At 48.7% G+C, this 15,816-nt stretch overlaps 1 protein-coding gene across 2 annotated transcripts in view; it reads right to left on the minus strand.

Moving 5' to 3' along the window:
• TRAPPC12 (trafficking protein particle complex subunit 12) overlaps positions 1-15,816 on the minus strand; it is a 298,877-nt gene that overhangs the window by 240,803 nt on the left and 42,258 nt on the right. For both annotated transcript variants that reach the window (XM_063915478.1, XM_063915477.1), the window contains exon 2: positions 13,528-14,741. In XM_063915478.1, coding sequence (XP_063771548.1) covers positions 13,528-14,736 — 1,209 coding nt within the window. In that variant the 5' untranslated portion in view covers positions 14,737-14,741. The remainder of the gene's footprint in view (positions 1-13,527; positions 14,742-15,816) is intronic.

The following is a 15,816-nucleotide window of genomic DNA, read 5'->3' on the forward strand; positions in this document are numbered from 1 at the left end:
AACGGTTTACCAGCATCTGGAAGACTTCTGGGTGAAGTCCCCACTCTCCCGGGTGGAGGTCGTGTCTGCTGAGGAAGTCTGCTTCCCAGTTGTCCACTCCCGGAATGAACACTGCTGACAGTGCTAGTACATGATTCTCCGCCCATCGGAGAATTCTTGTGGCTTCTGCCATCGCCATCCTGCTTCTTGTGCCGCCCTGTCGATTTACATGGGCGACTGCCGTGATGTTGTCTGACTGGATCAGCACCGGCTGGTGTAGGAGCAGGGATCTTGCTTGACTTAGGGCATTGTAGATGGCCCTTAGTTCCAGAATATTTATGTGAAGGGAAGTCTCCTGACTCGACCATAGTCCTTGGAAGTTTCTTCCCTGTATGACTGCCCCCCAGCCTCGAAGGCTGGCATCCGTGGTCACCAGGACCCAGTCCTGTATGCCGAACCTGCGGCCCTCTAGAAGATGGGCACTCTGCAGCCACCACAGTAGAGACACCCTGGTTCTTGGAGACAGGGTTATTAAGCGATGCATCTGAAGATGCGATCCGGACCACTGGTCCAACAGGTCCCACTGAAAGATTCTGGCATGGAACCTGCCGAAGGGAATTGCTTCGTAAGAAGCCACCATCTTTCCCAGGACCCGTGTGCAGCGCTGCACTGATACCTGTTTTGGTTTCAGGAGGTCTCTGACTAGAGATGACAACTCCCTGGCTTTCTCCTCCGGGAGAAACACTTTCTTCTGGACTGTATCCAGAATCATACCCAGGAACAGAAGCCGTGTCGTCGGAACCAGCTGTGACTTTGGGATATTCAGAATCCAGCCGTGCTGGTGCAGCACCTCCTGAGATAGTGCTACTCCCACCAACAACTGTTCCTTGGACCTCGCTTTTATTAGGAGATCGTCCAAGTACGGGATAATTAAAACTCCCTTTTTTCGAAGGAGTATCATCATTTCCGCCATAACCTTGGTAAATACCCTCGGTGCCGTGGACAGGCCAAACGGCAGCGTCTGGAATTGGTAATGGCAATCCTGTACCACAAATCTGAGGTACTCCTGGTGAGGATGGTAAATGGGGACATGCAAGTAAGCATCCTTGATGTCCAGGGATACCATGTAATCCCCCTCGTCCAGGCTTGCAATAACCGCCCTGAGCGATTCCATCTTGAACTTGAATTTTTTTATGTACGTGTTCAAGGATTTTAAATTTAAAATGGGTCTCACCGAACCGTCCGGTTTCGGTACCACAAATAGTGTGGAATAATAACCCCGGCCTTGTTGAAGTAGGGGTACCTTGATTATCACCTGCTGGGAATACAGCTTGTGAATTGCCGCTAGCACCGCCTCCCTGTCTGAGGGAGCAATCGGCAAGGCAGATTTTAGGAACCGGTGGGGTGGGGACGCCTCGAATTCCAGTTTGTACCCCTGAGATACTATTTGCAGGATCCAGGGATCCACCTGTGAGCGAGCCCACTGATCGCTGAAATTCTTGAGGCGACCCCCCACCGTACATGGCTCCGCCTGTGGAGCCCCACCGTCATGCGGCGGACTTGGAAGAAGAAGCGGGGGAGGACTTTTGCTCCTGGGAACCTGCTGTTTGTTGCAGCCTTTTTCGCCTACCTCTGCCTCTGGACAGAAAGGACCCGCCTTTTCCACGCCTGTTTTTCTGGGTCCGAAAGGACTGAACCTGATAAAACGGCGCCTTCTTAGGCTGTGAGGGGACATGGGGTAAAAATGCTGACTTCCCAGACGTTGCTGTGGAAACTAGGTCCGAGAGACCATCCCCAAATAATTCCTCACCCTTATATGGCAACACTTCCATGTGCTTTTTAGAATCTGCATCTCCTGTCCACTGGCGAGTCCATAAGCCTCTCCTAGCAGAAATGGACAATGCACGTACTTTAGATGCCAGTCGGCAGATTTCCCTCTGTGCATCTCTCATATATAAGACTGAGTCTTTTATATGGTCTATGGTTAACAGGATCGTGTCTCTGTCTAATGTGTCAATATTTTCTGACAGTTTATCTGACCACGCAGCGGCAGCACTGCACATCCAAGCTGACGCAATAGCTGGCCTAAGTATAATGCCTGAGTGTGTATATACAGACTTCAGGATCGCCTCCTGCTTTCTATCAGCAGGTTCCTTGAGGGCGGCCGTATCCGGAGACGGTAGTGCCACCTTTTTAGACAAACGTGTGAGCGCTTTATCCACCCTGGGGGGTGTTTCCCAACGTGACCTATCCTCTGGCGGGAAAGGGAACGCCATTAGTACCTTCTTAGGAATTACCAATTTTTTATCATGGAAAGCCCACGCTTCTTCACACACTTCATTTAATTCATCTGATGGGGGAAAAACTACGGGTAGTTTTTTCTCTCCAAACATAATACCCTTTTTAGTGGTACCTGTAGTTATATCAGAAATGTGTAACGGGTGGTCTTCTGTTTGCCGGCGGTCGGGCTCCCGGCGCTCAGTATACCGGCGCCGGGAGCCCGACAGCCGGAATACCGACAATTATTTTCCCTCGTGGGGGTCCACGACCCCCATAGAGGGAGAATAAAATAGTGTGGCGCGCGTAGCGCGCCACCGTGCCCGTAGCGTGGCGAGCGCAGCGAGCCCGCAAGGGGCTCATTTGCGCTCGCCAAGCTGTCGGTAAGCCGGCGGTCGGGCTCCCGGCGCCGGGATGCTGGTCGCCGGGAGCCCGACCGCCGGCCAGCCGTAGTGAACCCATGTGTAACACCTCTTTCATTGCCTCAATCATGCAGTGAATGGCCTTAGTGGGCATCAGGTTAGACTCATCGTCGTCGACACTGGTGTCAGTATCAGTGTCGACATCTGGGTCTGCTTGCGGTAGCGGGCGTTTTAGAGCCCCTGACGACCCATGCGACGCCTGGGCAGGCACGAGCTGAGAAGTCGGCTGTCCCACATTTGGCATGTCGTCAATTTTCTTATGTAAGGAGTCTATACGTGCACTCATTACTTTCCATAAGCTCATCCACTCAGGTGTCTGCCCCGCAGGGGGTGACATCCCTTCTAAAGGCATCTGCTCCGCCTCCACATCATTATCCTCATCAAACATGTCGACACAGCCGTACCGACACACCGCACACACACAAGGAATGCTCCGAATGAGGACAGGACCCACAAAAGCCCTTTGGGGGGACAGAGTGAGAGTATGCCAGCACACACCAGAGCGCTATATAATGCAGGGACTAACTGAGTTATGTCCCCTATAGCTGCTTTTTCTATATATTATATACTGCGCCTAAATTTAGTGCCCCCCCTCTCTGTTTTTACCCTGTTCTGTAGTGTAGACTGCAGGGGAGAGCCAGGGAGCTTCCTTCCAGCGGATCTGTGAAGGAGAAATGGCGCCAGTGTGCTGTGAGAGATAGCTCCGCCCCTTTTCCGCTGACTATTCTCCCGCTTTTTTCCATATTCTGGCAGGGGTATTTTCCACATATATAGCCTCTGGGACTATATATTGTGGAATTTTTGCCAGCCAAGGTGTTATTATTGCTTCTCAGGGCGCCCCCCCCCAGCGCCCTGCACCCTCAGTGACCGGAGTATGAAGTGTGTATGAGGAGCAATGGCGCACAGCTGCAGTGCTGTGCGCTAACTTGGTGAAGACTGATGTCTTCTGCCGCCGTTTTTCCGGACCTCTTCTTGCTTCTGGCTCTGTAAGGGGGACGGCGGCGCGGCTCCGGGACCGAACACCAAGGACTGGGCCTGCGGTCGATCCCTCTGGAGCTAATGGTGTCCAGTAGCCTAAGAAGCCCAATCCGGCTGCAAGCAGGCGAGTTCGCTTCTTCTCCCCTTAGTCCCTCGCTGCAGTGAGCCTGTTGCCAGCAGGTCTCACTGAAAATAAAAAACCTAAATCTATACTTTCTTTCTAAGGGCTCAGGAGAGCCACCTAGTGTGCATCCAACCTCGGCCGGGCACAAAATCTAACTGAGGCTTGGAGGAGGGTCATAGTGGGAGGAGCCAGTGCACACCAGGTAGTCATAAATCTTTCTAGAGTGCCCAGCCTCCTTCGGAGCCCGCTATTCCCCATGGTCCTTACAGAGTTCCCAGCATCCACTAGGACGTCAGAGAAATATATATATATATTCTACAGTTTCTATATATAGAAACTGTTGCAAGTATATGGTGCTGTATCCTCAGGGGGCTGTTGCTCAAATCCCTCTTTCTGACACCAGCTGTGAGGACCAACCAGGGCTTTGTACTGTATACAGTAAACATCAGGAGCCAGAGAAGGGTCTTCAGTGAATAAAATATAAGGGAGGTACATCGAGAACCGAACATCATTCTCTACCTCTTCAGGGCACACTAACAAGTCAGCTGTTTGTTACACAGCCATATGTAAAGCTTCCAGTTAACAGTGTCACAAGGAAACTCTTAACATTAAAGGGTTTATTTACTAAGCCGTAGAGAGAGATAAAGAACCAGCCAATCAGCTCCTAAGTGCCATGTTACAGGCTGTGTTCGAATAATGAGTTAGGAGCTGGTTGGTTGGTTCTTCATCTCTCTCCACTTTACCTCTCGCCGAGGCTTAATACACAGGGGCCTATTTACTGAGCCCTGAATAGAGATAAAGGGGTGTATTCAATAACTGTCGGAAGCTGCCGTCTTGTCGGAGAGACGGCAGCTTCCGACATAAATAGGTCGGAAGGGGTTCAGACCTATTCAATAGGGGCTGATTTTTTCAGACAAGTCGGGAATTCCAGACTTGTTGGAAAACACGTGGATCGGCGAATAGCCGTGATCCACGTGCTTTTGTCGGAAACGGGGCCAAATCCGACAGGTTTTGGCCCCTTTTCCGACAAACTCAATCCGACTTGAAAACAAGTCGGATTGAGGTGAGAAGACAAGTGGTTGCTGCGGGCGGCGGGGAGAGCACAGATCGGCGGCCGGCAGGAGGAGCTGGCTGTGGGGGGACATGTCTGCGGCGGCGTGGGGGGAGGCGCAGCAAGGAGAGAGTTGCCTGGCCATCCCCCGGCCAGGCACCTCTCTCACTGCATCGCCTCCCATCTGCGCACCTGGCCGCTGCTGTCAGCGCATCTGTAGCCACTGACAGCAGCGACAGGACGGGTCCTTGTGTACAGTCAAATCAGACAGTCGGATTTGGCCGTCCATTGAATAGGGGTTGTCGGATCCATTCCGACAACTGCATGTCGGAATGGATCCGACTCTTACTGAATATACCCCAAAGTGGACGGAGATAAAGTACCAGCCAATCACCTCCTAACTGCCATGTCACAGGCTGTGTTTGAAAAATGACAGTTAGGAGCTGATTGGCTGGGACTTATCTCCAGCCAAAGCTCAGTAAATAGACCCCATAGACCTCAAGGGGGATATTCAATTAGTGCCGTTCTTTCGCCCATTTGAAAAAACGGCATTTACATTTGATCTATTCAATGCCAGTGCCCTTTTTCCGACTGGGTCGAGAAATCCGCACGGGCGAATACCACGTGGATTGGTGAATTCGCTGCTGATCCACATGTTTTGTAGAATTTTGCTGGCGTTTGACAGTTTTTGGGTCAGTTTTCACCCATGCCATTTGACAAAAACAAAACAAAACAACAAAACACAGAAACACCATGGGTGAAAATGGATTCAAAAACCGCTATTGAATAAAATGAGGTCGAATTAGTGCCGATTTTCCGCATGTTTAAGGTAGCCCCCTGCCTCCGCAGCCTAGCTATGTTTTGGGTCGCAGCGGTGGCGGGTGACATCACGCAGTCACTGTGGCCCACCTCGCAAATGGTCTGGACACGCTTCCGTTGTTCAGACCGCGCCACAAAACGCTGCAATGCTGCCCCATCACTGCCCACCGCCGGGATTTAAATTGCGATCGCAATCTAAGTCCTCGCGTATGCGCAGAAGTGTGGGAATTCGCAAAATATAATTTTCAGTACTTCAGCGTTAAAAGCTGAATTAGGCCCTAAACCCACATTTTTATTGCATTCTATATTTGTGTGTGCCCCTTTCAGATTATAGGTCTACATGGGGGGGAAACTCAATTGAACACGAAGGACGTGAAGTGCTGTTCTGGAATTGCACACTGTGGTTGCCAGCATTGCACGTTTTTTTTTTTACGGCCCCACAAAAGTTCAAGAGAAAACTTGCCCTATCGTATATGGACGATTAACTTCCCCTGTGTGCTACGTTCGTAGTGTACCAATACAAAGACTATGCAGCAGAAAGGAACTCACTATTAATGTACATTTTTATTACTTATTCAATGCAAATTGTCTCTACTCAGAGTGTGCTGCAAAATGAAAAAAGTATCAAGTAAGTGGGAGGGTCCACACTTCTCAGCCAATCACAAGCGGTTTTCAACAGTAGGTGCTAGTGATTGTTCATTTTTATTGAAGGGAGTTTCTTCACCACCAGCCAAAGTGTGAAGAAAAATAAATTAGGAATTTGATAGCTACCGGTAATTCCTTTTCTCGTAGTCCATAGTGGATACTGGGGAACAGTACTTTAGTACCATGGGGTATAGATCGGGTCTACTGGAGCCTGGCACTTTAAAACCTTTAGTGTGTGTATGTGTGTGCTGGCTCCTCCCCTCTATGCCCCTCCTACCAGACTCAGTCTAGGAAACTGTGCCCGAGGAGACGGACATACCACGAGAGAAGAAAAAAGGTACAACAGCGGTGATGCACTAAGCCAACACACAACCATAACGGAAAAGGAGGGAGCTAACCAGAACAGAGGATAGCAACACCAACCGAACCAGGATAGCAAAGCTATCCGAACAACAAAAGAGGACCACAACGGCGGGCCAACCAAACACTTACACAGGTAAGCAGGAATCGAAGCACTGAGGCACTACGGACTACGAGAAAAGGAATTACCGGTAAGGTATCAAATTCCTATTTTCTCTTACGTCCTAGTGGATACTGAGGAACTGTACTTTAGTACTATGGGGAAGTCCCAAAGCCCCCAAACGGGTGCGAGAGTGCGGAGACCCCTGTAAAACCACCTGACCAAACTGAAGGTCATCCTTGCACAAGGTGTCGAACCAATAGAACTTAACAAAAGTGTTCGAACCAGACCAAGTTGCAGCTCGGCACAACTGCAAGGCCGAGACCCCCCCAAAGCAGCCGCCCAGGAAGAGCCCACAGACCTCGTTGAGTGGGCCTGAATAGACATCGGCAAAGGCAGAGCCGCCGAAGTATAGGCCTGTTCAGTGGTCAAATGGAGCCAACAATCCATTGATTGTTCGTCCGGCTTCTGAGCAATCTTGGTGGCATCATAAAGGACAAACAGCGAGTCAGATTTCCGATAACGAGCAGTACGTTTGACATAAATCTTCAGAGCCCTCACCACATCCAAGGACTCTGGACCAACGGAAATGTCAGACAACACCGGAACCACAATGGGTTGATTCACATGAAAAGCTGATACCACTTTTGGCAAAAACTGAGGTCGGGTCCTGAGTTCCGCCCTGTCTTCATGAACAATCAAATAAGGTCTCTTACAGGATAAGGCCCACAATTCAGAGACACGTCTGGCAGACGCCAATGCTAATAACATCACCATCTTCCAGGTAAGAAATTTCAACTCCACCCTATGTAAGCGTTCATACCAGTCCAACTGAAGGAAGGACAGAACCACATTCAGATCCCACGGAGCCGTGGGAGGTACGAAGTGTGGTTGCATATGAAGAACTCCTTTTAGGAAAGTGTGTACTTCCGTCAACATGGCAAGTTGTTTCTGGAAGAAAATAGAGAGCGCCGAAATCTGGACTTTGATGGAGCCTAAACGTAGGCCCATATCCACTCCCGCTTGCAGAAAAAGTAGAAAATGACCAACTCTAAATTCCATGGGAGAAACCTTTTTACTTTCACACCAGGAAACATACTTTTTCCAGATACGATGATAATGTTTAGACGTAACCATCTTCCTGGCCTGGACCATAGTGGAAATAACCCTGGAGGGAAGACCTTATCTTGCTAAAATCTCCCTCTCAACTTCCAAGCCGTGAAAACGTAGCCGCTGTAGGTCGATAGACGAACGGACCTTGTTGAAGAAGATATTTTTGAAGCGGCAGAGGCCAGGGAGTTTCCAGAGCCATGGTTAAGAGGTCCAAGTACCACGCCCGTCGAGGCCAATTCGGGGCAATTAGAATTGCTTTAACGCTTTCCCTTCTTAGTCTTTTTAGAACCCTTGGGATTAGCGGTAGAGGAGGGAACAGGTAGACAAACTGGTACGTCCATGGTGTCGTCAGCGAGTCCACAGCTCCAGCCTGTGGATCCCTCGTTCTGGAACAGTAACAGCATAGCTTCTTGTTGAGGAGAGAAGCCATCAGATCCATCTGCAGACAGCCCCACCGATGAATTAACTGTTGAAACACCGGGGGATGTAGGCCCCATTCTCTCAGATGGAGGTCGTGTCTGCTGAGGAATTTGCTTTCCAGTTGTCCACTCCTGGAATGAATATGGATGAGATGGCCTCTGACCAGAAGAGTATTTTTGACACTTCTCGCATCGCCGCTCTGCTGCGTGTTCCCCCTTGTTGGTTTATGTATGCCACCGCCGTGGCGTTGCCCGATTGAACCTGGATTGCCTGATCTTTCAGGAGATGAGAAGCTTGCAGAAGAGCATTGTAATTTGCCCTGAGTTCCAGGATGTTTAATCGGCAGAGCATATTCCTGAATTAACCATATCCCCTGAAACTGTGCCCTTTGGGGGCCGCACGGCGGCGTTTGGCAACCGTTTTAGGGTCACGGTCCGGCAACCGCGCGGGCCGCAGCGGCTGCGTGACGTCACATGTAGCCGCTGCGACGAGTAACTCCCGGCCAGCTGCAGGAGCTGCGCTGGCCGGGAGTTACTCTACAAGTACAAAAGCATTGCTGGGCGTCCCCCCGCATGTCAGTGTAAGTGATTGAAGCTGTGCTAAATTTAGCACAGCTACGATCAGGTCGGAGTGACCCCCTGTATCCAGTATCATTCCAAGGGACTGAAGACGTTAGGTCGGTTCCAGGTGAGATTTCTGAAAATTTAGGGTCCACCCATGATCCGTAAGTAGGCGAGTCGTCAGATCGATGCTGTGCAGTAGATGCTCCCTGGACATAGCCTTTATCAGGAGATCGTTCAAGTAGGGGACTATGCTGACTCCCATCATGCGCAGTTGCAGCATCATCTCTGTCATTACTTTGATGAAGACCCTCGGAGCTGTGGATAGGTCAAAGGCTAAGGCCTGAAACTGGAAATGGTCGTCCAATATGGCAAACCTGAGGTAAGCCTGATGAGGGGGCACATGGGAATGTGTAGGTAAGCATCCTTGACATCTAGAGATACCAAGAATTCCCCCTCCTCCGGGCCAGACACCACTGCCCGCAGGGATTCCATCTTGAATTTGAATACCCGCAGATATGGGTTTAGAGACTTCAGGATCAGGATAGGTCACACCGAACCGTCTGGTTTTGGAATGACAAAAAGACTGGAGTAAAAACCCCTGTTGTGTAACGGAGGAGGTACTGGAACCACCACCCCTGTCCTCAAAAGTTTTTGAATAGCCTCTTGCAAGGTAACTTTTGCTGGGAGCAAAACTGGTAAGCCCGATTTGAAAAATCTGTGAGGAGGAAGTGCTTGAAATTCCAGCCGGTATCCCTGGGAAATGAGATCCCTCACCCAAGGATCCCGGCAGGACTTCGCCTACACGTAAGCGAAGTGTTGAAGGCGAGCACCTACCTGAAAGTCACCTTGCTGCTGGGGCAAACAATCACACGGAAGGCTTAGTGGCAGGGGATCTGGTGGTCTGGTCCAGGGACGCAGCAGTTGTAGTTTACAGGACTTACCACAAGATCCTCTGAGAGTGGTGGAGACCCCTCGGCCCCTGCCTCTGAACCTTGTTACACGAAAGGACTGCAAGGAGGGTCCTGTGTAAGAACGTTGAGCAGGTGGTGCAGCCGACGGCAGATAGGTAGACTTACACGCCATTGCCTGGGAGATCCATTTATTTAACTCGTCCCCAAACAAGGCATCACCCGTAAAGGGAAGATTTTTTACACCCTGTTTGGAATCTGCATCCGCTGACCATTGATGTAACCACAGAGCTCTGCATGCCGAAACCGCCATACCAGTAGTGCGGCCATTTATCTTACACAATTCTTTTATAGCTTTGCTCATAAAATTTGCAGCATCCTGTATGTGTTGCAGCAGAGTAATGACCTCATCCTGGGCAGAGTGTCTAATCCAGAGGTTCTCAAACTCGGTCCTCGGGAGCCCACACAGTGCATGTTTTGCAGGTAACCCAGCAGGTGCACAGGTGTATTAATTACTCACTGACACATTTTAAAAGGTCCACAGGTGGAGCTAATTATTTCACTTGCGATTCTGTGAGGAGACCTGCAAAACATGCACTGTGTGGGCCCCCGAGGACCGAGTTTGAGAACCTCTGATCTAATCCATTAATAATATTAACAGACCACTTTACTACTGCTCTAGAAATCCAACCACAAACTATTGTGGGGTGCTGTGCTATGCCCGCTGCCGTATATATTGTCTTGAGAGTGTCCTCAATTTTACGGTCAGCAGGGTCTTTTAGGGATATAGACCCTGGCTCCGGCAGTACCAATTTCTTAGACAGTCTGGGCACAGACGTATCGACTGAGGGCGGGTTTTCCCATACCTTCCTGTCCTCAGCTGGGAGGGGAAAAAGTACATAAAAACCTCTGAGGAGTTTTGGATTTCTTGTCAGGGTACACCCATGCCTCCCTGGCCAGGGAGTTTAATTCCTTAGACACAGGAAACGTGGCAGAGGTCTTAGGTCTAATATTAAAGTACAACGCCTCATCTGGTTCTGCTTCCTGATCGGGTATATGAAGAACCTCTCTTACAGCATAAATGAGGGCCTCCACCCCAGGGGACAGAGAGCTGTCCTCATCGATGTCATCATCATCCACATCAGGCTGGTCAGAATAAGACTGGAGCACCTGTTGCGGTGAACGTTTATGTGAAAACAACAGAGGGGGCTGAGAAGCCTTTCTGGTATCTGCTGCTTTAGCCATACAATCAATAGACTGTTTTAACACCTGTCTCTCCTTCTTAGCTGCAGCTAATTCTGAATTCACATTGTGAACCATGCTCTTAAAAGTATCTAGCCAGTCAGGTGCCTGTGAACTGTGTCCCTGTGGAGATAAGGAGCACTGTTCACACATGAGGGACCCCACAGAAGCAGGGGTAGAGTTACAAGCAGTACAAATAACCATGTCAATAGACATATTGTACACAACTGGAATGCAGCGCAAACCCACTGAAAAACACCTCCACACAGACCCTAGAGAGCCCCTGGAGTGACACAGAGAAACGAAGACCAGCGCACAAAACACAGCAGTGCAGTGTGTGAAAATATGTGTATCACCTTATATATGTGCAGCGGCGCTACCGCGGATGTGCTCCCCCTCTGCTATGACCCCCTGGTACCAGTGCAGAGTCTGTAAAGCGTAGGTCCGTCGAGGAGCCGCGTGCATGAAGCCTTTATGATCCGCAGCAGCAGAAAATGGGGCCTTCCCGCCTCTGGTCCCGCTCTCCGGGAAGCCCCGCCCCTGTAACAGTGCGTGGTCCCACTAAATTGTTAATACTGGCTGAAGTTAGATATACAGTACACACAAAGCCTACTGACAGCGAGCACCTGTGGAGCATAAAGCCCGCTACGCCAGTGTAGTCTGCAGCGGGCACCACAGCTCATGGCCCGTGACCGCCGCATGACATGCCGCCAAACCACAGCTGCAATCTTCAGCATCTGTTAGTGGGTGTCGGCTAGCTGCTGGTGTGGGCACACACAGTATGGTGTGTGAAACAGCAACTCAGGAGCTCAGTGTCCTGTAAGCTGGGATTACGAACCATTAACCCTCAGGAGGTTGGTTCGGTCCCCCCTCTAAGTCCCACGAAGCAGGTAGACTGAAAATAAAGAACTAAAATAAAAAATAAAGGAAACTCCCTGGAGCTCCTGAGAAATGCACCCGGCTCCTTGGGCACATTTTTGTAAACTGAGTCTGGTAGGGGGGGGGGGGCATAGAGGGGAGGAGCCAGCACACACATATACACACACTAAAGGTTATAAATTGCCAGGCTCCAGTGGACCTGATCTATACCCCATGGTACTAAAGTACAGTTCCCCAGTATCCAATAGGACGTAAGAGAAAATCCTTTTACCAGTACTGTACAGTTTTAATCATTTTAATGTGATTACAACATTCAGGGGCCTATTTACTAAGCCATGGACGGAGATAAAGTGCACAGAAATAAAGTACCAGCCAATCAGCTCCTACCTGTCATTTTTCAAACACAGCCTGTGACATGGCAGTTGGGAGCCGATTGGCTGGTACTTCATCTCCATCCACTTTATCTAAATATAAGGCTTAGTAAATAAACCTCTCAGTGCTGAACCCCATTTAAGTGAATGGGCCATGGAAATTAACGTGCAAAATGTACACAACCCACTCTCAAAAATACGCAAGGGCTTTTCCTAGTGTAGTTTCATGCTTTAAAAGCCCCCAAGAAACATTCCAGAAAAAAATATGCTTCGAAGCAAACACGAAGGTGCAGTAAGCACTAAGGAGATTCAAGCCGCCCCCTTACCCCCCCTGTTCCTGCATCTGTGCTTGTTGTTGCTCTCCAAAAAGACTCATCAGAATCAGTTTATTGCCAAGTATATCAGTACATAATACACAAGGAATTTGTTTCCGATAACCACAGCTCCAAGACAGTATATGACATACGACAAGAAACATAAAGGAAGGAAGAACCCATTGATGGCTTCAACCCATGCTCAGAGTCCCGGGTCCGAGCAGGGTTTTATGAAGATATATTAGTGGGCTTTGAGGACAGAGGTTGGGAATGCCTGGTCTAAGGACTCCAGTTTGCAATTACCACCTCTTATTTTGAGAATTCCTTTCTTGTGGTCAAACGGAGTTAATTTTTTGGGTTCAGTTAATATGCCGCCTACAGATGTGTCCTCATACACTATTGCCGCAGTCATGCCAAACAGCCCTTCCTGTGGCACCTGGTCTCGGGCAACATGGTTGCTGCCGGGCATCTGTTTCACCAGAATGTCTGAATTTGTATATAAAGTGCTTCGATGCAGCAGCTATTGCTTTTTTTTAATGCCATGGTCTAGTGCTTTCTGCACAGATTCAGACTCGCATACAGATATACAAGTGTCGCATATCAAATAAATCAGTGTAGTCTCATGAAGTTGTTTAGTTGCATTGCACTTAAGAAGACAGTTCAGGCAAAAAAGACACTTGGCACTAGTCAACTGGCATGGGACCTGGCAGCGCATGGCATATTGAGGTGTATGAGGACACAACTGTACCTCCACATGGGGAGATACTCAGAACCTGAGTTGTTGGGAAACACTGGTCCAGCTCTTTCTAGTAAAGGGGTGAAAAATGAAAACTAGATTTGGAGAAAAGGGGTTTTCTATTGTCATATGACTAATGTCTTGGTTTCTACGTCCTTATTTCTACTAAATGCATTACTTTATCTTTCCAACTTCATGAGAAAAGCCACAAAGTGCAGTCTCTTACCTGAATGTTATCAAACTTCAACCCTGGCATGGTCAGTTTCTCCTTGTCAATGAAGACAGGGTTATACTGCTGAGTGGCTACAGTGATGAGGATGTTTCGGGTTTCCTCTGAAGGCAGCCAAGCGTCATTTCTTCTGTCCATCTCACTCATGTTCAGAGCAGTGGCAAAGGGGTCATCACTTCCAGCAAACACGCTATGAATCTGGGAGAACGGCTTTGGTGACTGAGGTATTTCTAAAGAAGCTGAATTACTCGAGTCAAGGGACTTGTTCCCTACAAAAAACCCTACAGCAGCAGCGTCCAGGGAGGTGGCGCTCTCCGGTGTCAGAGGCGCTGGGCTCCTTTCAGGTACAGTTGGAGCTGCATTTGGATTACTGACAGAAATAAACATGGAAGAGGTGGTGAAGGAATCGAAAAAGTCTGAGGCTGAAGAATTGGCAACTCCGCTATCAGCAAAAAAGTTGCTTAAGCTCGGACTGGGTTGGACGACTTGCGTTTGAGTCTTTACTGAACTTCTAATCTCGGCTCCAAAACTGGGTGACTTGACCATTTGAGATTCATAGCCATCGTGGATTAAGAACGACTGTTGTGCGTTAGCATGGCTAAAGATTGTACAAACTGGGATGGTCTCATCTATTTGAGACAATTTGCTTCCTTGGATGACTAGCTCTTCTCGGTGTTCACCCCCTGGCATCTGTGCGTCCATAGTCACCATTTCAGTTTCCACGTGCGGCTGATTCTCAGGTTGAGCAGACTCACTGGTCACAGTTAACATCTCTGAACTAGAGTTTTCCGGACTGGCCTCTAGTTCGAGACTCTTCTTGTCACTTACGCTTATATCACACTCTTTTTCTGTTTCAAGGCCTAAACCTATGGTATCACTGCTCTCTATTTCATCCACAATGTCTAGTAGGCACCCGAGTTCTCCAGCATCATCTTCACTGATGTTGGGAGAGTCAGAGATAATTACACTTTCCATCATCTGCTCGTTCAGCTTGTCCAGCAGGTTACCAGAGTCCTCGGAAAGAGTGACATTTTCTTCAGATTCAAATGTGTCGGCGTCAAGGTCAATTGTTTCCTCATGAAAAAGAATCTCTTCCTGCTCCTCTGTGTCATTGGACTGAGGAAGTTCTGCAACCCCTGCAGAGACCATTGCAGTTGTATTGGTAGACATAACGTCATTATCAGGGGTGGCATCAGGGTGCTCCATTGCTCCTATAAAAATGAAAAGAAACATCATATGACTTTAGACTTTGTGCTAAATCCAATTTTTTTTATGCAAGATCTTTTATATATATTTTGGTTGATTAAACGTACTGCCTTTATTACAGCACACTTGCAAAAATACAAATTGGGGGAATTGAATTGTTATCGCTGGCATTTCAGCTTGCACTCGTCTGTTGTTGGAAAGCCACGATTTGCCAATTTTAACCATCAGGATCAGTAGTGCGCCCTACACACTGGGCGATAACACTGCAAGATATGAACGATCTCGTTCAATAATGAACGAGATAACGTTCATATCTGTCAGTGTGGAGGCACCAGCGATGAACGATGCGCGGCCCCACGCTCGTTAATCGCTGATGCCCCGTCGGCTGTGCATGCAGGCCAATATGGACGAAATCGTCCATATTTGCCTGCAAGTCTACAGAGCCGGGGGGGGGGGGGGGGGGGGGGAGTGAAGAAACTTCACTCTTCCCCGCCACCGGGTCGCCCGCCTGCCGTATTGGCGGTCGGGCAGCTCGGCGGCACATCGCCGAGTCTGTAGGGCCTATAAGTCTGTGATTTTAACATACTGGATATTGCTAATGTCCACCAATCAGCATTAGGGCGACTCTCCGTGATACACGGGACAGCTACACAAATTAAAACTAAATACTTCTACAGAACACCAAGATTTTAGTGTCTTAATTTATAGGGTAAGGCATTGCTACTAAGCAATTACGTATTATAATATATAAAACAACAATTTAACAGACCAGTTTAAAAAAGAAAAAAGAAAAAAAGAAAAGCGTGTGATGCACGGGACTTTATGCTCGTTTTCTGGAGAATAACCCATTTTTTAATCGCAAATCGGATTGGCATCTGCGTATCACCCATAACACTTTATTTCTGACTAGGAGACTTGATAAAATAGACAAGTATCCATTTAGTCTGAATTAGCAGCAAGTAAAACGCTAAACTTCAAAAGCATTTCTCATGGTTCTATTAATTGGTTGTGAATGTTTTCCCCATCATATTCTACGAGATAAACATTTGTCTGTGAATGACGCTTTCAATGGGTCTTTAA

The sequence above is a fragment of the Pseudophryne corroboree genome, chromosome 4, assembly GCF_028390025.1.
Source record: "Pseudophryne corroboree isolate aPseCor3 chromosome 4, aPseCor3.hap2, whole genome shotgun sequence".
Lineage (NCBI taxonomy): Eukaryota > Metazoa > Chordata > Amphibia > Anura > Myobatrachidae > Pseudophryne > Pseudophryne corroboree.